The 21,749-nt window shown below is 36.8% G+C and overlaps 1 protein-coding gene across 2 annotated transcripts; it reads left to right on the forward strand.

The window, feature by feature from the left end:
• The first annotated feature begins 14,646 nt into the window (after positions 1-14,646).
• LOC104448996 (transcription factor bHLH110) lies at positions 14,647-20,874 on the forward strand. Of its 2 annotated transcripts, none has more exons than XM_039314216.1 (7): positions 14,647-15,324; positions 15,838-16,507; positions 17,578-17,727; positions 17,825-17,890; positions 18,645-18,720; positions 20,158-20,217; positions 20,413-20,565. In XM_039314216.1, exons 1-7 carry the CDS (start codon positions 15,182-15,184, stop codon positions 20,427-20,429), a joined length of 1,182 nt encoding a protein of 393 aa, XP_039170150.1. In that variant the 5' UTR covers positions 14,647-15,181; the 3' UTR covers positions 20,430-20,565. The 2 variants fall into 2 exon arrangements, with proteins under 2 accessions (XP_039170150.1, XP_010061277.1); XM_010062975.3 differs by having other exon boundaries at positions 14,649-15,324; positions 18,655-18,720; positions 20,413-20,874.
• Positions 20,875-21,749: the final 875 nt, after the last annotated feature.

The following is a 21,749-nucleotide window of genomic DNA, read 5'->3' on the forward strand; positions in this document are numbered from 1 at the left end:
CAATTCCTGAATAATATGCAACTCTGGATATTATGTACCTTTGTTGAGGTGCATATAAAAAAATTTAATTTCTTTATGGGCAATGTTCTTCTTTCTCAGGGAAAGCATGATTCCATATTTTTTTCATGACATATGCAAATTGATCAAAGAGTTGGTAATGGGATTCCTCATCAAGGTAGTAAAGCAAGATGTCATCAATGTAGACTGTTACACTTGACAAGATTGGCTGGAAAATTCGACACGTGACCTTTTAGAATAAGGATTGGATTACTTTGAGGCTAAAAGGGAGGACCTTCTATTGAAAATGTTGGTTTAGAATATAGAACCCTATCTTAGGCTTGTCTTCAGGATGAATGCTCAATTGCCAAAATCCAACTTTGAGATCAAATTTGGAATATATGTGGACTTTGGATAATCCAATAAAATGAGAATTTCTTGAGGGTAAAAGGAACTTGTCATATTGGAGAAAAAAGGTTGAGGAGCTGGTAATTTATTACTAGCCGCATTTTTTCTATGTTTTGTTCAACTCGTTTGTTTACATAAAAAACTTTACAAACCCATTGAGAATTTAAGATTTCAATAAGGCATTGTTGTAGTAGTTTTGAACATTCTCTTTGAGCAATGACGAGATGAGCTAGGTTCATTCCTATGTGACTCGCCTTAGTGGGATTTATGTCTTTATTTTTTTTTTTAAAGGAAGACAAACAAAAAACTCTAGATTTTTCCACAGAGGATGAGGACATTTATAAGAGAATTCATAATGGGATTCTAAACAAGATTCCAACAACTTTTGCATGATCGGATGTAATAAACTCATTTAAATAGAGTAAAGCCTTTAAATATTGACAAATTCAGAGAACTGACTTTAATACTTAAAGCATTTTCCAATAATGATTCAAAGTTGAGGAATTTAAGGCATAACATCCCAATCGATAATAGTAGCCTCCTAATCGATAATAGTAGTTATAAAGCACCAAGAGAAAAACTGAACAGTTACTAGTGTAGTTCGCACATTTGTAAAAATAATATATCTCTTAAGACAGAATTGAAATATCGAACACAGAAAGTCCAGTATCCTTTAGAAAGAACCTTTGTATCTAGAATTGAAGAACTTGCACCAATATCTATAAGTGCAATGACTGTGATTGGTTTAACAAACTTTGAGGTAAGGATTTTTATAGGAAAATGAGGACAATGGATTTGACTTGAAAATATACTAGGATCTTGCTCTAAAGGGGTGAGGGATATATAAAAAAGATCTTCAAAATCTGAGTTAAAATCAGTTTCACTAGGAGTTTGATAACAATGAGTGACAAATAGTTTACTCAAATTGGGTCTTCATTAATGGAAAATAATGATTCGATATTATCATTTTCAAGTGAAATACCAGTTTCAATTTCAATTTGATGTATCAAGTGGTTTTTTGACATTTTTTTGTTTGAGGGTTATTTTTGGCAAAATGGCCATTTTTGTTATAGATGAAATATTGAGTTGATTTATTGCGGTTTGAACAATCTTTCATTCTTTGCAGAAATCGTCATTTTTTCTTTCTCTAGAAATACTTAGATCCATCATTGGATTTTCTCACCCTATACCTTTTGAAATATTTTTTCTTTTTGGAAGAATTTTTGCAAGAGCCATTACAAACTTTTTTAGAACACTTAATCTTCAAATTTTGATGCAAACAAGCTCCATCAAGTTCTTGATTGTCTGTGAAATAAGTTTTCATCATCTGGCGCCTTAGACATAAATCATCAAGGTATAAATGAATCTCTTGTTGTATTTCTCCTAAGGAAATATCCACAATTCTCCTTTGCTTGTTGAGAAATGATCTCTTAACTTGTCGATATAGTTCTTTAGGAATAAAGGCTAGAAATACCTATTTCAGGCTTGTATAAGCTCCAAGGCCGTAGAAAAATTTAAGCATTTCTCGATAATGCTTATCCAAATGCCTTTTTTTAAAGAGAACATAATTTTGTTTACAAAAAACTATCTTCTTTTGAGCTCATGGAGGTCAGCAGGTTTGTCAATGGAAAAAAATGGTAGATGAGAATAATAACTTGGCCGAAATCTTCTGAGATCTTATTCTATAACCAATTGCCATCAATGTTTGAAGTTTCCTGTGAACCTCATGACAAATCCAAAAATGACATCATACTTATTGTGATTTGTAAGAGCTTGGGTATTTAGTTAAGTATGAAATTTTTTCAAATCTTTTTGGCTATTTTGAATAAGGATAAATATATCACATGACTACAAGTTTGGGTTTTTTATGTTATGAAAAAAGTTTGAATTTTAGGTAAATGTGTCACAAGAATACAAATTATGAGTTTTTATGTCATAAAAAAAAATTGAGATAAATATGTCATAGTTGACCTACTTTAGGATTTTTTATGGCTTTTTTACTAAAAAGTTGAGTTACTCAATTGTTTCGATTTTCACTTTTCAAATTTAGTTGACTTCTTTATTCAGTGTAAAATTTTCTACTTTATGATTATTTAGTTTTAGAGGATTAATAAATAAAAAGGTGATTTAGAGCCTATCTCGTCACTCGGCGTCCCTAGCAGACCTCCAATTCTCCTTGCCCACCAGGATTCCCTCGGTTACGTGAGAAAACGAAAGGGAAATGATGCACTTTTGCATAGTATAGGATAGGGGATCTCGATATGTTGCCTCGCGATCGTGCGCAGCAGGGCCACGCAGGTTGGGTCCGCTCAGGTGGCGGGCACGTGCGGCTCAGCACGTGACCGGGATGTTGAACGGCCCAGGCCCGCGCTTCCGTACATGGGCCTTCGTCGAATCGGTACCCTAACAAACTGGCCCAACACTAATGGGGCCCGCGGCGCTGCTAATTGGTCGGCGGTTGGTAGCGGCGGCAGTGCTGACCTCACCATTTCTTTAAATAATATATTCTAATGTTTTGATCAAAGCTTGATTGATAGCGAACATTAAATAAAAAAAAAGTAATTAATAATATACTCCGAGATATTCTCTTGTATGACGTGATCGGGTATAGAGATAATATAATTTGAGGATACTTTTTAATCATAATTAATTTTTATGGTATAGGTTGACTCCTCAAAGTAAGGGACAAATGAGTCGAAGAACTAAACCAGAGTATTTTAATTCTTATTATTTTTAAATTTTCAAAATCCTAATTCCCAGTCATGCAGTGCTCATGCCTCCCTCATTGCTTGATGCTTCTCGAACTTGGTTCTTGATGGTCATTATAGCTTCATGTATGGAGATGATTATCATTTTTAGCTTATCACGAGCTCGTGCTAGTAACATCACTCGTGTAGTAGTTCAAACTACTCACAACACTTGCAGTTTTGCAGGAAACCCGGAAAAAGAAAAATATAGATATGGTATGGCCAATTCTAGGATCCATTCGGAAATCGGATTGAATTGGTCGATTCATTTATTGGGTGGGTCCGGGACCTAATGGGCCGGTTCCTAGTTTCAAGGTGGGCTTAATCAGCCTTCGCTCAAACGATTGTGGGTAGTGATCTAATGATACGTGGCATGATGTGTTGGGCTTGGAAGTTGGATTGGGCTGCCCATTACGGGCTTGGACAGGCCACATCCTTATAGTTGCAGCAAACAGATAAGAATGTGTTTCATATTACATGCACTAGTGCTCTCGTCAAGAAACCGAGAGAGGAACAAGGAAAGCAAAATAAGTGATAAGTGATCTTCAAGTGTAAGCAGGCGATGCGATCTTGTTGAATGATCTACACGTCTTGCGTAAAGTTATTAACCATGCTTTCTTCTTTTCTTCTTTTCCTGTTTGATTTACTATGTACAGTTCGAAAGAATCAAGTTAAACCCTGTCCACCTCAACTGCTTACATTTTGGCATGGTGTCGGTAACGCCAACAAAAGCTAAAAAGGAACAAAGAGTAACTAGGCTAGAGTTATATATCAATTAATGAGAAAATACTAAAAACTTGCCTCGATTTTTCATCGGCTTCCTCTTTGCTACTACTTCTAGATAAAGTCCCTCATCTAAAAAGACCAAACCGCCCTTCTATAAATTCGAAAGCCCTCAAAGGGAGCGTTTGAGAGAGTTTTGAGAAAATTTCTTCACATCTAGACAAATGATTTTGATTCTATGGGCTTTCCACATGATGCATATAGTGTTTGGTAATAGATTTTGTCTTGGTGAAATCCCTTTTGCTCCCAACCAATACCAGTCAATAAACTCCAAGGATACCATCTCCTTTTGCAACCTCCCTTTCGCCGATGTCAACCGATCCGAAGCCAGTGGATTTGCTCATCCTCTGACTTCGCTGCTTTGAGATGCCTCCGACTTTAAGTTCTCCATGAACCCTACCATCTCGACCTCCCCTCCCCTGGTCTGCGGTCCCCGCCCCTTGACCCTCCTATTGCGCGATTCTTGGCAACCCTTGACTACTCGATGCCGCTCGGCCTTAGTTGCGCGACCCTTGGGCCTCCCCGACCCTAGGCAACAGGCCACAGATGTCATGCGACCCCGGCGCAAGGCAATGCCGGTTTCATACGACCCTAGATGAGGCAATACCCTCATCCCTTGAGATCCTTTGCATATGCCCAGCAACTGATTGTATTCACAACAGGTTAAAACGTAAATGCTAAAATATTAGTGATGGCGATTGAAAATAAAAATTTCTTTAGACCCTTAAAAGTAGCATTTTCGGAAAGTTGAAAGTCAAATTGATTCTTAGATGCTTTAAGCTTTGAACAGTTGCAAAGGCAAAGCTCAACTTTGCGCCAAAAGCCCTTGATTTTGTGTTATCAACCACCTTTAACTTTGGCTCAAGTACCTTAGTAGGCCCTAAGGACTTTGAGAACGGTCTCCCGCAAGTCGCGGTCAACCTCCCACCCTGCTGCGGCCTTCGTCGACTCCCCTCTTTGCTAATGCCGTTGACCTCTTCCCCTCATGTTGAGCTAAGATTTGGCGCGGCCATAGCGGCTGGAGGTCGAAGCTCCTACCATGCCGCGCCTGAGCTGCAACCTGCAGCGGCCATGGCGCGTGGCCCATGACCTCATGACGAATCTCGTTCACTCGCTTGTCTTATTGTTTAAAGCCCAAACAACGCAGTGATCTCATATTCTTGCTCACTCTCCGATGCGAACCCATGGCCGTGTCCCCTTCACCGATGGAGAAGAGGAGACAGAAAGAGACGAGGGTGTCGGAGTGGGCTTGTGTGGAAGAGGGTGAGTGTATTTTTGGAAAGTGAAGGTGGTCAGAAAAACTTATTAGATACCATATGAACAAATCTACTATCCGATTTACGTTAAGCAATACGTGGAGCAACTCCCGATATAGAAAACTTGTAAATAGGTATATATATATAATTTTGAGGTCTCATTTTTATCATGAGGTGAAAACTCAAGAACATTTTCAATATTTTCTTTAATCATATTAGAACATGAGATGAAATTTTAGGTTGCGCTAGCTTTTAGATGTCAACTGTCTAGAATCAAACTCATTGGTATTGTATCAAAACCAAACTAAATTTCATCGTTTCGTCAAAGGGGAATCTCCAAATATTAAAAGGAAAAAACATATTACTTTTATTTTCGAAAATGTTAAGATTAGTATAGTCATCAAAAGGACTTAAATATAAACTTAGGCTTTGAAGACAAAAATCTCTATGAAAACTTTAAAATATTGAAATATGAGGAAAGATGTCACAAAAGTCATAAACCTATTACATTGATGTCAATTTAGTCCTGAACCTTTTATTAGCCTTAATTCTAAATTTCTTTATTTTGTGCCAATTCAATCTTTCAGGCTGATTTTAGGAGGATATTGCTGACGTGGGCATCAATTGGTTAACGTGGCACTATTGGCGTTGATGTGGATAATTTTATTAATATTTTAATATTTTTCTTTATTTTTTTAATCCTTTTTTTTTCTTTCTTTCCCTTTTTTCTTTTTTTCCTTTTTCCTTTCTTTTCTAGCACCAAGCATCGACCACAGGTGATGGTTGGCCATAGGTGATGGCCGACCACTAGACATGGGAGCGCGAGGTCGTCGTCGCTTGCTACCGGCAAGGCCTAACCAGGTGAGGCTAGCCCGCCTTGCCATGTCTGGTGGTCGACCATCACTTGTGGCCAATGCTTAATGCCGGAAAGAAAGAAGAAAGAAGAAAGGAGAAAGGGAAAGAAAGAATAAAATAAAAAAAAAAAAGATTATAAAAGTTATCCACATCGGTGTCGGCAAGCCGGCGATGCTATGTAGGTCGGTCCAGCATCTCATTAATAATATCTAGTCAAAATTAGCTGAAAAGATTTGAATTTGCATTAAATAAAAATGTTTAGAATTGAGTTGGCATAAAATTAAAAAGGTTTATGACTAAATTGACATCAAATAATAAGGTTTATGATTAAATTGGTATCGATAAAAATGTTGATTATTAAATTGATACAAATGTAATATGTTTATGACTCGACAGTTTTTCCGTCGTAATATCAGTGTGATTGATGAAGAGACAAAGACCAGCATGGTCCTCAATGTTGGATTTGATTGCCTTGAGCTTTTGAAGAAAGCATATCATCTTTGGTTGGATGCCTTGTCTTTTTCTGAACCAAAAAATTACAAGTGGGGTGGTACTTTAAGTCGTCTTTTTGGGATTGTTTTGCCATGTCTCGGCTTTCAGAGAGGATACACATTCACGAGGGAAAGCATTGACCAGACAAAGACATCCAAGAGACAAAGGAACCCAACACACTCCTTTCTTCTTAGTCAAATTTTGAACGTTTCAGTGTTCTTTGGAATCTTTGAATGGATGTGCAAAGATGGTAATCGAAGGACCTTTATAAAGTGGGCACAATTACCCAGTTAACCCAAAACTTATTGTAAATATGTTAGTTTAATCTTAATACTTTCAATTCTACCTTTGCACAAAATTCTAATATAATTATTTTGGTTAATTTTCATTGAAAATCATTGGCGTGGTGGTCTAGACATTGCCGGCCATCTTATGTGACATACTGCCACATTAGTGAATTCCAAAAAATTAATTGGAAAGAAATTAGAATCATGTGTGAAGGTTTAAGACTAAATTAAAAAGTTTGTAACTTAATTAGTATTCGTACAATAAATTTATAACTAATTGAACAATTTTCCTTATATAAAGCAATTGCATCACCGGGAGCAATTATGTTAAGAGCTGTTCTAGAGGCCTACCTTAAGCCCCATCATTGAAGTACAGTTTCAATGCAATTGTTTTGAAGGGTAAACTCGAAAAAAGAAAAGGAAAGGAGGAACAATAATATGAGCAGTAACTTTTCTTTGGCCAAATCATGTGCAGCAAATGGCAATGAGAGTCAAGAACCTTCTGAATTACTCTAATCTAGCTACTTGCAGGGAAAAATAAGTATTTAATAATAAAAGTACCTTATGTACTTACTCAAACTACAAAAATTCCAATTACTTAATCCCCAATACCCAAAAGCTATTGAATTATAAAAAGAAAATGGGTCTCCTATGGAGTTGGCTACTTGACTCTATCTAAGACTAAGCTAGCTGAAAGCCAGGGCTTTAAAGAAATCGAAAGTTTCGACTTAATGATGATGATGGGACCCTAAAGTTATCAATGATGGGCCAATTTGCTTTTGGTTAGTAATTCTAGTTTATAGGAGAGATTTAGAATCATTTAAACCAATTTAAGAAGGAGAAGCACTAATGGTGGCTAGTCCTCACTAGCGATGATGTGGTCTACTGTCCTCGCTCCCTTTTGGGTTTTGTCTCTACTACATGTTCTTTATTCCGTTTCAATTTTTTATTCGTCATGATTTATATGCATAAGTGTTTTTTTTCTTTTTATAGTCGATATCTATTTATGTAAACATTTGCATCTAGTTCCTTCTTTTCTGAGATGCTTTGACACCAAAGGCATAAACCCTTTTCAAGTCAACAAAGCTATGTCTCTCATTTCACCAATTTTCTGTCTGAATGGATTTACTTTTTACATCAAATCTCTTTGACTGCTTATTTGTACTGACATGTGAGAATCAAGGAGAAAATGCCATCTTTTGAGAAGCTAAACAATGTCGACCAACTTTACTTTTTGGTGATTTGATAGACAACAGGAATTACATTTAACGAAGCACAACAAAACATATGATTATCTAAATTTTTTTAATTGTAATTTGTCTGGTTTGATACGGTATTTATTCGTAGAAATTATTGATGTGAACCAACACAATGAAAATTTCAAATTATTGATGTGAACCAACACAATGAAAATTTCAAATATAGATGATTGACCTAGACAAAAAAACGTAGATCAAATATCACTATATTAAAAATTGACAGCTTACTTCTTCGATACATAAGAAACTTTTTTGTGCTCGTCATCCTATACAAACTAAGAGGTTACTTTTTCTATGTTAGTTTTTCCTGAATGAGACAAGCTAGAAATTTGTAGGTTGAAGCTATTAGCCCTCCTACATAATTTGTATGTGATACATTGGTCTCATCAGACACCACTCGTGTCCACAGGATTAGGTAGCTATCACTTTATTCTTGCAATTTGTCGTTTAAATAAAATGAGGGACGATCTTTCGTGTTACGCTCTACCAAACTCAAATGTAATTTATTAGTTATATATTGAAAAGGAAAGTTCGATACAATTCCTGGACACGCTCTGTATTATTATAAATTACTATAAAAAGACACCCCCCTTATTATTATTTTTTTTATTCAAAAACTGTAATGACATCCTCGTCAGGAAGTATCTAAAATACGAAAAATAGTACAGCTGTGAAAGCTTAGCTTAAAATACTTGTAATTTATTAAAACTCATCAAACCTACCTTGACAGCATTATTGCTAATCCACTGATATGTGTCTACTGACATGGTTAACTACAGAGGGAGCGTCGCAACATTTTCACGAAAGTACGAGAGATCTCCAAGTCATTTTGTGAAAAAAATGGAGGTTAAAAATGCCGATTCATGTACATCCAGTAGGGAATTTTATTTTATTTTTTTGCCGTTTGATTCACATTTATTTGGGCGAAACTCATGACACTACGTGTTATTAGTTCTATTGACTTATTATAATTGTTAAGCGGAGAGAGACCGCATTAATAAAAGAAACATTAAAACCTTGTAATGTAAGATTATATCCAACACGTCCCCTCGTTTAAGCCAGTTCATTATGTGCACATGGCTGACTCTATATTATGAAAATGGCAATGCTCCTATATTAAATGAGCAAACTGCGAATCCACTGGGAGCAAGTTTTTTGATAAGGAGTCCTAGTATTTGAATCCTTTAACTGGTGCTAGGAAGATTAAATATTTGCTTAAGGCACATTAAATCAACCGCGTAACTAAGCAACGCCGGAATATATCTAACATACAATTAATGATGCATCGTCAACCTAAACTTCCTAGTGACTAGGGGGAAATAAAGAAAGAGTAACTTGGGTGCTTTGATATGAATACATAAAGGTGTATTTAGGGTGAATTTTCATTTGTCAAAAAGTACTTATTGACTTCTCCTCAAACCAGATGTAGTTTTATTTCATAGAAAATTACAAAATGAACATTTGCATTACTAATTACCTTTTTATAAAATTGATTTCGAACAATTTATCTGTTAATACGTGCATATTGTACATTATTCAGGTGTTAAATATTAACTAGAAACCAAATCTCTAATGCTAAAAATCAACTTAAGCTAAAGTTTAATATACAAGTCATATAGAAAACACTAATTTTCCAAATCAACAATAAAAACTTTCTATATGATGCACCAATGGAGTTTTAAAAACGGGGAAACTGTACTTCTAATCCTGTTGTTCTAGCGGATTTTATTTTTGGTCCTTATAATTTGTTTGATCACAATTCTAATCCTCATATACTATTCTCCGGTGACCATATAAGTCCTTCTATCAAAACGTTCACAATTCATCGGAAATTGTTGAGTTAATACCTGCTATTAACACATGGCACCTACATGTACAGGCTTTTTATGCAAATCATAATTTTGGTCCCCGTACTATTTGGAACGACAAATTTTAGTCCTCGTACTTTTTGTTATTAACATGGCCGATTCCCGTATTACTTTTCACTACTTCCATCATATTTCCAACCAAAATCTCATAAAAATGTCAAATCAAGACAGGCAGTTCTTACATATTAAAGTGTGTCCAATCTGATTGACAATTCTATCAAGAGTAATACCCTCAACAATAGTATCCTCATTTCAGGTCAGATCCGTATAGCTGTATAAAGGACTACGTTTACAAAAAAGTAAATAAATTTATATATTCTAATCAGAACTTGAACTCACTGTCTAATAGGCAAAGTATTTTAGACAGTTTATTGGAATTCTTCTTTCACTTGAATATTAAATGGCTTTTAAAAGAGTTTCTTCACTAATTTACTTATAAAAACGTCGACATTTACTATTACAACCTATACACATGTCTTAAGTAAAAATAATTGCCAACGTCATTTAAGTCTTATTTAGATTGAAAATGTTAAAAATCAGACTTAAAATCTCATCAATGAATGATATGATATGTGGACTAGTATTGTTGCAAAAACAAAGCACAAGGTCTAAAACACTTCAAAAAGTATAAGGATAAAAAGTGTAGCATGCTTTAGAGACTCGTGCATGTAGGCATCATGTTTTAGTTGCTAGTGCTTTTGACATATTTTGAACGGAAATTTGATGGAATAACCTAAATTGTTGACAGGACCAAAAGTGAAATTCCCCTACACTATACGGGCAAAAAATGTAATTTTCTCCACAAAAAAGAAATGATTACAATAGCAAAATTAAGCACTCCAAACTTATGCACTTTTTTTTAAAATTATTTTGGCAACTGCATTCATTTTTGAGGAATTAAAAAAGTTCATTAAAATCTTCTTGCAAAATTCCAGTAAAAATCCCAGTACTAGAGGGGCAGTTGACGAATCTGTATATAGTAGAAGCGGGCCTCCAAGGAAGATTCGTGAGACTAAGGGATTACACGTTTAACTTTAGCATATGCAAGAATTGCAGAACATGATGCAGGACCAGCTTTCGTGACATGAATCTTGGAAGGTAGTGAGACTAGATAATATGGGGAGACCTGAAAAAGAAGAATGGGATATAAATTAAAGAAAGGCATTGAAAAAGATTGGAGAAAGGCAAATGAAAAAGAAAAGGGGGAAAAAAGAAGAAAAAAAGACAGAACAGCAATCGAAATGAATAAAGTAATAGAGAATGGTGGGGATGATGTTAGGGTAAAAGGAGAAAGTGCTAAAAGCAAAGTGAAGCTATGCCCATACTCTGACGCTCACACTCCCCCATCATCTTTTCCTCTGACCTGAAACTTTGGTGGGGGCCTCCCCGAATTTTCATTATTATTCACTCCGTCAGACATTTCTGCCAGAAGTTGCAATCCTGCTAAGTTTTATAATCTCCAAAGATGCTTCAAGAAGAATACCCGGCTGTCATGCTTTAAACTCACGTCTTGACTGAGAAAGACGTACGACGGCTTGAAATGCGAAGGAGAATTGTCAAATGTAATCACGAAAATGCGCGAGTATGGGACGTGCTCACGTGTGTGGATTAAGAGAACGACATAGGTTCGACTTGGCGCACACAAACAATAATCTCTCTTTTCGCCACTCAGCTTGAATTTTTGGCTTGCTTCTTCACTTATTCAAGAGGTTACTGGCGTCTTTCGTAAGCTCACTGTTTATTAGCATCTTACACATGTTATGCATGCATGTATGTAAAGAGAGAGAGAGAACCTCTAGAGTCGACGCACTTGGTAGGCGCATGCCAGAAATTTCAATTTAGTTCCTGGAGATCGACTGTTCAAATCCCGTTAACTGTGTGTAGATTATTCGAGATCAAGCAACATGCAAAAAAATTATGGACTTGATTGATTCATGGAACTCTGCAAGATACTACATGGGCCACCAGGTTTCTTTGTGTGGTTTTCATTTTTATGGTAAAGAACCTTTACTCGTGCCGCTATAGACTGTGACAGAGAAATGACACGAAAATGTCCCCTCACGGAGCTCTGAAGCATCACCATAATGGGTCGTTTGAAAATGCAGTCAAAGGAAAAAAGGGTTAAAGGTTTAAAGGAGCTTTAAATTACTATCGTTATTTTTTGTTCCACACGAGCGTACCGAGCACATGAACTAAAAGCGATCACAGAAAAGCGGGAGAAGAAAAGCATCTTGCTGTGCGAATCTAGCCATTGACGGACCTATAGCTTTACAGTCAAAATGATAGAATACTACGAAGTTCATAACACATGAATCATGCGAAAGATGGTGGTAAGTGTGTTCAAGATAAGAATCTCAAAAGAGTATGTGAAGGATGAGGCTCTGTCTTCTTCGCCATCGGATGTTGATTAAGCATTTCTCAGTATAAACTGCAGAGACAAGGAGAAGCCTCACTATTTTGCTTAAGCTTTGCTGTGTTGCCTGACAAAAGGAGGAGCAGAGCGTGCTTATTTTTAAACACCAAACCCTAGACATATGCACGGTATGCTGGAAGGAAGAAACACAGATTATACAATGCAAAGAGAATCCAAAAACTAAGAGTTGGACTGAAATAGAGTTGTCTAATAGGTTTGCTTTAGAGAAGCATGCCTGAAATAGGAAAAAAAAGTGCTGAAAATAACCTTAAAAGCTTCAACATAGTTCGGGATGAAGAGGGCTCCTGATTAGCGTCCCTACCAGCATTTTGTCCATGCCCTAATGGAGTTCGAATGGGAAATTTAGTATTCAATTTTTTTCTTCATGAGTGTGTTTGCCATATTTGTTCTTCAAATGGCTCCAGAAGGTCGCAAGCAATGATGATTCCTACTCTGTGATTTCCCCCAATTAGTGATAAGAAAGACAGTTGTTGAACAAGATGATCTAAATCAATGAGATGGGCCTTTGATACCTTCGCATTCGACGGAAGCATTGGGTCAAAAGAACGAGAAGTAGCAAGGTGATGAAGAATATTATCAAGAGATTGTGAAATTTTACAGAACTACTATCAATTATATCAAAAGAAGTATTAGATGAATACGTTATTTGATATTTAAATAACTTAACAGAGATATATCTATAAAACAAACAATTTTTGCTTGACTTTTATCAATTGTAAATTGATGAATATATACGTAGGTGCACGCGTGAATCACAAAAATATTGACTGTTTGACCTTGAATTGAATTCCTAATTCCACTTCAACTGTTTCCAATTTAGCACCAGACCCAGGTTTTCCACCAAAATCAATTTCAGTCTTCGTTTCAAGTTTTCGTGAAAATGGGTCCGCGAGACAAGATAAAACAAAGAGGAGACCGTGTACGCAAATTTTGTGCGAAAGAAAAATCCTAGATGAGATTAACCTACTATCCTAATGATGTAGGACGCTATTGCGTAGCAAAAATAGGTTAAGTATCGTCCAAAGGAGAGGGAAAACATATCGCAAGTAAAGGAGGAAATCAGGAAAAAAAAATGAAGATAGAGAGAGGAAAGGGGAAGGAGACGCCAATTCTTGGCTACAAGCAGACTCAATATCAATTCATAAGCAAATAACACCAATATTTAGAATGTATTCAGTGAAAATAGAGATAAACAACAGAAAAGCAACGTCATCACCCAAAATCCTAATGAGACAACTACAAATTAAGAACAAAAGGAATCGGGTTTAGATGTAATCTTGGCATACATCTGGTGATGCATATAATCAAGTTACATGTCTTTGCGATAATATTTGGTCGGGAGCTTTCAGAATTCTTATGCTTACAATATCAAATGTCTTTTTTTCCTGTCAGTTCAAATCGAACAGGTTTAATTAGTTAACCTGCTTCTACTAATTAAACTTACAATATATCTTTGTAAAGGCCCGTTTCTTAAAGATAACTATAGTTGCGTCAGATAAAACAGAATTGGTCTTCCACCAAGACATTAAATGGTTGTAATGCAAATTACTAATTAACTATAGCCCCATTTAAAAAGATGGGCAAATGAGAAATCCTTAGAAGAAACTATGGATACGTTTGGCATCTTGTGACCCATAATAAATGCTTGTTATGAACTCAGGTCGCATTAATAAAGCATGCACAAGTCATATTTATGGACTAAACATGTGATTATATGAGGCCTGTTATTAACTTTATAAATTAATCAAATTTACTTGCTCATAATAAAAGCACAATTGTCAGTTTCTGGGCATTTGACACGGTTCTTTTCCTTCACGATGGTTTCATGGTTACAGAAATTCGAGGTTGTCATGTTTTAATTAAGGTTTTTTCTACACTATAGTAATTCATGTGTTGTTAGGCATAATTTGGGATTCAGCTCGAGAGTATATAATTAAGTCTGCGAACTTGAAAACTTTTCTCCAATCTTTTTCTATAGACATGAATCACATCGATCATATCACCGCTTCTTGTCCTGTAAGGTCCATGTAACTAGCTTTTTTAGGGTGAAGTCTTGGGATTGTATTTTGATCAAGTTCGATGCGCTCTCGCCGAAAACGAGTTGTGATTGCATTCTAACATATCATGATAAGTATGGAGAAGGGGATTGTACCGACCACCACCCTTTATACACTGAAAGAGAAAGAGAGAGGAGAGAGAATAAGGTAATTATATAAAGGGTTTTCATCGACATGTGGGGAGAAGAGAGAGAGAGAGAGAGAGAGAGAGAGAGAGAGAGAGAGGGTGGGAGTGGATGCCATCATTTCCATTCGCAGACTGGGTGGAAAGCCTTGGGATTGAAGGCATGGATCTTAATCATGGCATTAGTCCAGCATAATCATCTCCCTGTAATTGCAGTGTGCCAGAAACCAAAGCTGTGTTTGAGAGAGAGAGAGAGAGAGAGGCTTATCAAGCTCATGCCGAGAAACAGATAAAAAGTCTTCCTGAAAAAAAAAAAAAAAACCCCTATAATTAAAGTTGTAGATGGACTACATCTACACTTTCTCTGTTCCTTTCTTTTCAAGTTTCATACTTTACATGAAATCTCTCTGAAAGAGTAAAGTGGAGAGAGAGAGAGAGAGAGAGAGAGAGAGAGAGTGGAGGACAAGCATTGAGTTTATGTGGGGGTGTCACCTGAGAGACTGTGTTGATCAGCAAGAGATTCCTCTTACATCCGAGATACTTGTAAGTGTATTAATTACTCATCCTTGGGATTCTCAAGAACTTATTTAAGAAAAAAGTCATTCTTGAAATCCATGGAGTCTGCAAATCTCCATCAACAATACGATCAATTCCAAGATCACCATGCTGGGTCGTCTTCTTCTTCTTCTTTAGACAGCCCCTCTTGCTATGGATCAGTTGATAACTCCCATTCTTGGACACCCAACACCAGCTTCTTGTAAGTACACAACCTCTGTCTCTCTCTCTCTCTCTCTCTCTCTCTCTGTCTCTCTGTCTCTCTGTCTCTCTCTCTCACGCACACACACACACACAAACACACGCAGACACAGACACAGACACAAACAACTTTTGCTTAATGACATATGTGCCATCATGAAGTTGGTACAGCTTAATCTTCTTGGAATGTCTTCCTCTTCTCTTTTTCCCCCCTTTATTTGATGTACCAATCGAGATTTTACTGGGGAAGTTTTTGATAGTGGGGTTCCTACTTCCTTGGTTAGCTAGTGATTCTCGGTGAAAAGAAATGAACTTTACTACTATTTCTTTGGCATTATGACACTTCTACTCCAAAACAAGCAGTAACACTAGCTTCATTGCTGTTCCATTTCACTTTCCTTGGCATAACAATACAATCTTAGATAAAATAATTGGGAATTTCCTGGCATGCTAACTAGTGCTAATCATTATTTAGCGCTTAATGTACTTTGTTTCGGGATGCTTATATGCGCAGGAATACTACTGGAAACTACTTGAACTCCAATATTATAGTAGCCAACTCTGGAGCTGATCCAACTCCGAAACATGGTATTCTCAACCCTCTTCTCCAAAGTTCCTCAGTCCAAATCGACATTGGATCTCACTTGACAAGAAACAACTCATCAGTTGAACCATTCGGCAATAACGTAGACCTCGCATATGGTGTCAAGGAAGAGCTCTCGGACTCTTTAAGATTTACTGACCTGCTCAACAGTACTCAATCTGGCATTGAAGATTTGCATCTATATCACAGCACAAGTCACGTGAAGAACACTGATGAGGTGAGGGATGACCTGAGCGAACTCAGCCAGAAGCTCATGCTCAAGACTTTGACCTCCACTTGCCAAATTAACCTTAATGCATACTCACCCGGCCGAGATTTCTTCTATCCAAGCGCTCAACACTATGTTCAACCAGGGATTTTCAGCCAGATTCATCCAAGCATTGATGTTTCGAATTTTAGTCAATCACGGGGTTCAATGTCAAGCTCCTTGGACATAAATTCTCCAGCATTTGATCCCCTGAATGGAAGATTTAGTGGCGGTATTGCAAATACAACGCAAGGGACTGATCTTGGAATGAATAGAGAAAGCTTTGCTTTTGGCCTTCAACGAATGCGGCAATCAGCCCAACATCATGATCGAGTAAGTTAGTATGATTTCTCACTTGTCGTGTTTTCTGCCATGTGAAAATGAATAAGCTTATGAATTTTTCTTTCTGTTTTATCTCATTACCTAGCATTATTCAACTTTCTTAATGGTTTTTTCACATTGGACATGTTAGTATTTATTAACATCTTGTCTGTCCCATGTGTTTCTTTTTAAGTTCATTGCAAATAAAAAGTTAGATTGAAGACCATCAAAAAATCGTCTAGCTGACCACATCTACTTTAAAAAGCTTAAGTGTGATCCTTTCTTCCTAGGCTATAAATGCAAATTAAGGATATGCATTTCACACTTCCACTATTTCTAGCAAAATAACATGCTCTCTCCATGGAATTGATTGTCCATTTAAAGCAATTCTCCACTTGGTTAGGTCAAATGGATGCTAAGGCATTTTTACTGCAGAATTGTATCTCCTTTACGAAACTTCAACAAACTAAGAGTATGGACAAAAGTACCCATTCGATTACGGACAACTTGTTGACAATTTATTGACTTGCAACCTCACCTTCTGAATAAACTAAACGATTACAAAGAATGACTGTCAGCGACGGAGCCTGCTTACACCTCTATCATCCTCTCATGCCAACTTTATTTATTGAAAAGAAAGTCAGCTAAAAGGACTTTCCCGAACCAAAAGTAAATAGCGACTTTTTACTTAACTAGAATAATTGTGTATGTTACATAGCTATATACGCACTTCTATATTGCTGTGCTTGCATGGATTATCCATGTAAACATCCATAACTATACATGAGAACGAAAGCTGAAGAGACTTGATTCTAGGAATCATCATTCACCTTACCACATTTGGGGAAAGCCTTTTGTAGAAAGCAAGCACAGATTATGACGGGACTAGTAAGTTAGTCCCACTGGTTTCAGTGGAAGAAAATAGAAAATTTCACTTTGGTAATGTATGCTATTGGACAGTCATTTTTTCTTTTTTTGTTTGTTTAGGTCAGAACTACTATGCCGTTTCCATGTGTAGATTTTTCAATTCCAGTTACGAATTCGAACATCTTTTTGACCCCTTGCAATTCTTTTAAATGAAGATACCTCCGGTTTTCACTACAAAGACAACAGAGGCAAAGAGACCCGGCAGTTCTCTGGAGCCTAACAAGACTAGTGGCCCCCATCATCAGGTTGCTCCCAAGAAAACAAGAGTAGATCAGTCGACAAGAGCTGCTTCTGCACCTTTTAAGGTTTCCAAATTAATGATGGTAGATTTTCTCAATGAGGTTTGTCCATTTTCATTTCCAGAATGCTTACACTATTTTGTGCGGCAACAATGTGGACCAGGTTAGGAAAGAGAAACTAGGGGACAGGATAGCAGCTCTGCAACAGTTAGTAGCCCCCTTTGGCAAGGTTAGTGTCGAATGTTTCTGCTTGTATTTAGATCATTGCAGTAGACCTAGAGAACTCTGAATGCAAATTTTGCCTGAAACTTCACACACGCATATACTCAAGAAGTATATGTGTGTGTAAGTGTTTTGTATCATACATAACCCACAGATACTCAGAAGAATTTGGCTGGCAAGGGGTCGCTGGTCCTTGCTAGTCGTCTTTATGCATTGTGGTGCCTGATGGTGAAGCAACAGATGGTAATGTTCTCCATTATAGTGGCAACAAATGGGAGGGGTTGTGTGAATCAAAAGTTAATCTAGTGTCATATGTTTACTGGGTTACACCGAAGCCATCTCTTATTCAACTGCATTCGATATAAAAAAAGTTCTTTTGAAAAGAAAGCGAAATGTTGGTTACATAAACCGATATTCTCTAGAAGAATAAAATTTTTATTCGGGTTATTATAGCCAACTTGGAATTGCACAGCAAAGTGCTACAAAAAGAAGAAAATGAATAAATACTGAGCTAGCCATATACACAAAGCTGATAAGTAATTCTTGAGGTTCAAATGAAATGTGCCGAGTTCCAGCTTCCGAGCGTTGTCATTTCCCATATGGGCATTCAGACCCCAAAATCTGCAATTCACGGGGAAAAAAGGCACAGCACAAGATAAGGAAAGAGCATGTTTGTAGGGCAAGATACTAGCTCTATTTTTCTGTTTGAGTTTAGCGTGAAACGGCGTGCGTTTTTTGTGCATGTTGGCGGGGGGATGGAGAATATTTCAGACAGACACAGCATCCGTACTGATGGAGGCTATTGGATACATCAAATTCCTCCAAAACCAGGTCCAGGTACTTGCTTCCCCATTCTCTTTCCTCTGCACACCTTGTCTGTCTTATTTATTTCTTAACTCCATTCATCGGAATCAGAGTCCAAGGAGTCTTTCCATATTGTTTTGCATATTAAATGGAGACAAGCTCTCTCTCTCTCTCTCTCTCTCTCTCTCTCTCTCAATAAATAATGTAGGTGGATTAGATAGGCTGGTCTAAAATGTTAATTTACAAAGTGATGTCTTGTTTACAACTCTCTCTCTCTCTCTCTCAACAAATATTGTTGATAGAGAAACTAGACTAGTCTATAAAGTCCATCCACAAATTGACAGGGCATCAAATGGGTATTCCAATATTTCACTTTTCTAGAATGACCAGAGAACCATTCTCAAGTAGGCCAAAGTCTAGATAGATGGTTTATACATGGAATCATTTGATGGCGTGGGGAATTGAATATGTATCGTTCATCTAATCCAGGCACATGGTTTTATGTAAGGTCACCTATGATGTATATATTTGTTTAAATATATAGAAGAATCATTCACATATTTAAGCATTGAGTACTTATAATTTTCTATAAGCAAGAGGGTGGGAAAAAGGCCGATCAGTTCATTGCAACTAGACTTGTCAAAATGAGTTAACTTGAGTTGTTTTATGAACTACTTATATTTAGTAAATGAGTTATAAATGAGTTTACAATGATAAAATAAAAAAATATGAGTGTTAGATGGGTTTACAATTTACTTAGACCCAATCCACCTTTGTGATTCTCTTTTTACTCTTTCTCACCCTCACTTGATCTCGTGCTTATTCACTCAGCACTCTCACTTGAATTTGGATATGGGTTTTTCATGTACTGGATTAAATATGAGAGTGTTTTAATAATATGGATTATGCATTGGGGGAGATATGAGTTACTAAATTTATTTTTGACTTGATCCAATCCACGTGTTTGGTGGGTCTAATTGTGATTTCTTGACTTTCTCCACCGTGTCGGCCCTTGTCATTGCAACCTCCGTTTCAACCGTGTGCCATCTTGGTGGCGGTGGATGGGTTTGCATGGGCAAGGGATGTATAGACAGAGAGCCCACATAGAGAGAGATGATTTAGATAATTCCTTAATCTATTTACATGATTCCGACCATCTGTTCCAATTAAGATCTCTTCGGTTTGTCATCTACTTCAGCTCACCTCCAAAAAAGGATCGTGATCTATTCGACCTTTTGTATTTTATTTTTTTTTATTTTTTTGGGTTCTTTTCTTGATGTGAAGCCAGATCAGCATGATGTGTCCAAATTTTATGACTAGAATAATGTCATGCCAATTATTTGATGGCGTCAGTATGGAAATGACTTGATTACATAAATTGCAAATGTTACAGGCTAGACTGTCCAAAGAATATTCTCTATGAAATGATTTTCTTAATTAGGCACTAACCCGACAATTGGTTTCTGTCAGACATTAAGCGTGCCATACATGAAGGCTTCCCGCAAGGAGGCCAACCGATCGAGGCAACGGGTAAGACATAATAAATCACTTCCATTTGTAGATCTTTCATCACCTTGTTAGGAATTTGATCAATTGGCTATATTAATTGAAGATTTCTCTAGCTAGGTTTTGTTTTAATGAACTTTATTAGCCTATTTAGCCAGTGAATCGAACCATTTCACACGAAACACTTCATTAATGGTAGTCACATACCAAAAATTTCAGGGTCCGATAGAGGATGAAGATGACGAACAGACGACCCGAGATCTTAAAAGCCGGGGGCTATGTCTTGTGCCGCTATCGTGCATGTCATATGTTGCCGCCGAGGGAGGCAGCGGAGGTGGCATTTGGCCGTCACCCGCTGCCCAATTACCGCAGTAGTGAGACTTCACAAGCTGTTCATCTCCGCTTGGATGGCTTGAGCTCATCATCTAGGTTCTCTCCTCCTCCATCATATCTGGAGCAAATTTGGTCATTCTGAAATAACCACCACTTCAGCATAGACCAAGTTTGATCCATCGATTTTTTTCCCTCCTGATGATAATGTAATTTCAGGATTTTTTTTTTTTTTTTTTTTTTTTTTTTTTTTTTTTTTTGCCATGCACATTCGGTCCGTGATGAGCAATCATCATCGAAAGTAATCAGAAAATAAATCAACTAGTTTATGAATTGCGCCATTAATATTTAGATTTGCTTTGTCACCAATTCTCGCGCCATTTTGCATAAACTATTTCAATCGAATAACATTCGCACATTCAACACTTGCTCAATCTGTACCTCGTATATGTGCACATGTGCGTATATGTATGTATTGTAGATGGCATCCCAATAAAGATACCTATGCTTAAATAGTTGATAGTTCACATTGGAATAGGGCGATAAAGTGCTGCTCAGTTCATGACTGTGGCTTATCTTGTGTCAACCTAAATTGAAGGTCTAGTTCAATCAATCTCGGCATATGCACACAATGCCGATAAGTCTAATAGAATGATGCAGATAATCATGCGAAACTTTTTTTTTATTTATTCAACTATTACATGCTTTCTTCATTGGTAAACATTAGAGAAACCCTACATAATCATAGATTTGTTGCCCAAATTATGTTAAGATGAGTTGAATTCCTATCATGACTTTCTATTGTTATAAATAGCTCTCTCATGATCTCTCGAGAAATTTCGCTGATCATGTCAAGTCAGGAGCAAATTACAATAATTTGACAATTAGGCTTGGCCAAATGAGAAATATTGTCCGAAAAGTTTTAAATCTAATATGCTTTTCCTAATTTAGTCCAAATTTTGAATTATGCAATTGAATCATAAACATTTTCACTTTTTGCTATTTGAATCTATTCGGCCAATTTTAACTAGAAATTATTGACTTATGGTTACTAGCTATCTTACATGGTGCAACCTATACTAACATGGAGACTTTTTAATAATATTTAAATATTTTTCTAAAATTTTTATTTTATTTTCTTTCTTTTTTCCCCTCCCTTCTTCCTCTAGCTAGTTGTTAAGCCTCCGCAACTAGCTAGAGGCGAGGGTGGGTGAGATCAACCTTGC

This window comes from Eucalyptus grandis, chromosome 6 (genome assembly GCF_016545825.1).
Source record: "Eucalyptus grandis isolate ANBG69807.140 chromosome 6, ASM1654582v1, whole genome shotgun sequence".
In the NCBI taxonomy this organism is placed as follows: domain Eukaryota; kingdom Viridiplantae; phylum Streptophyta; class Magnoliopsida; order Myrtales; family Myrtaceae; genus Eucalyptus; species Eucalyptus grandis.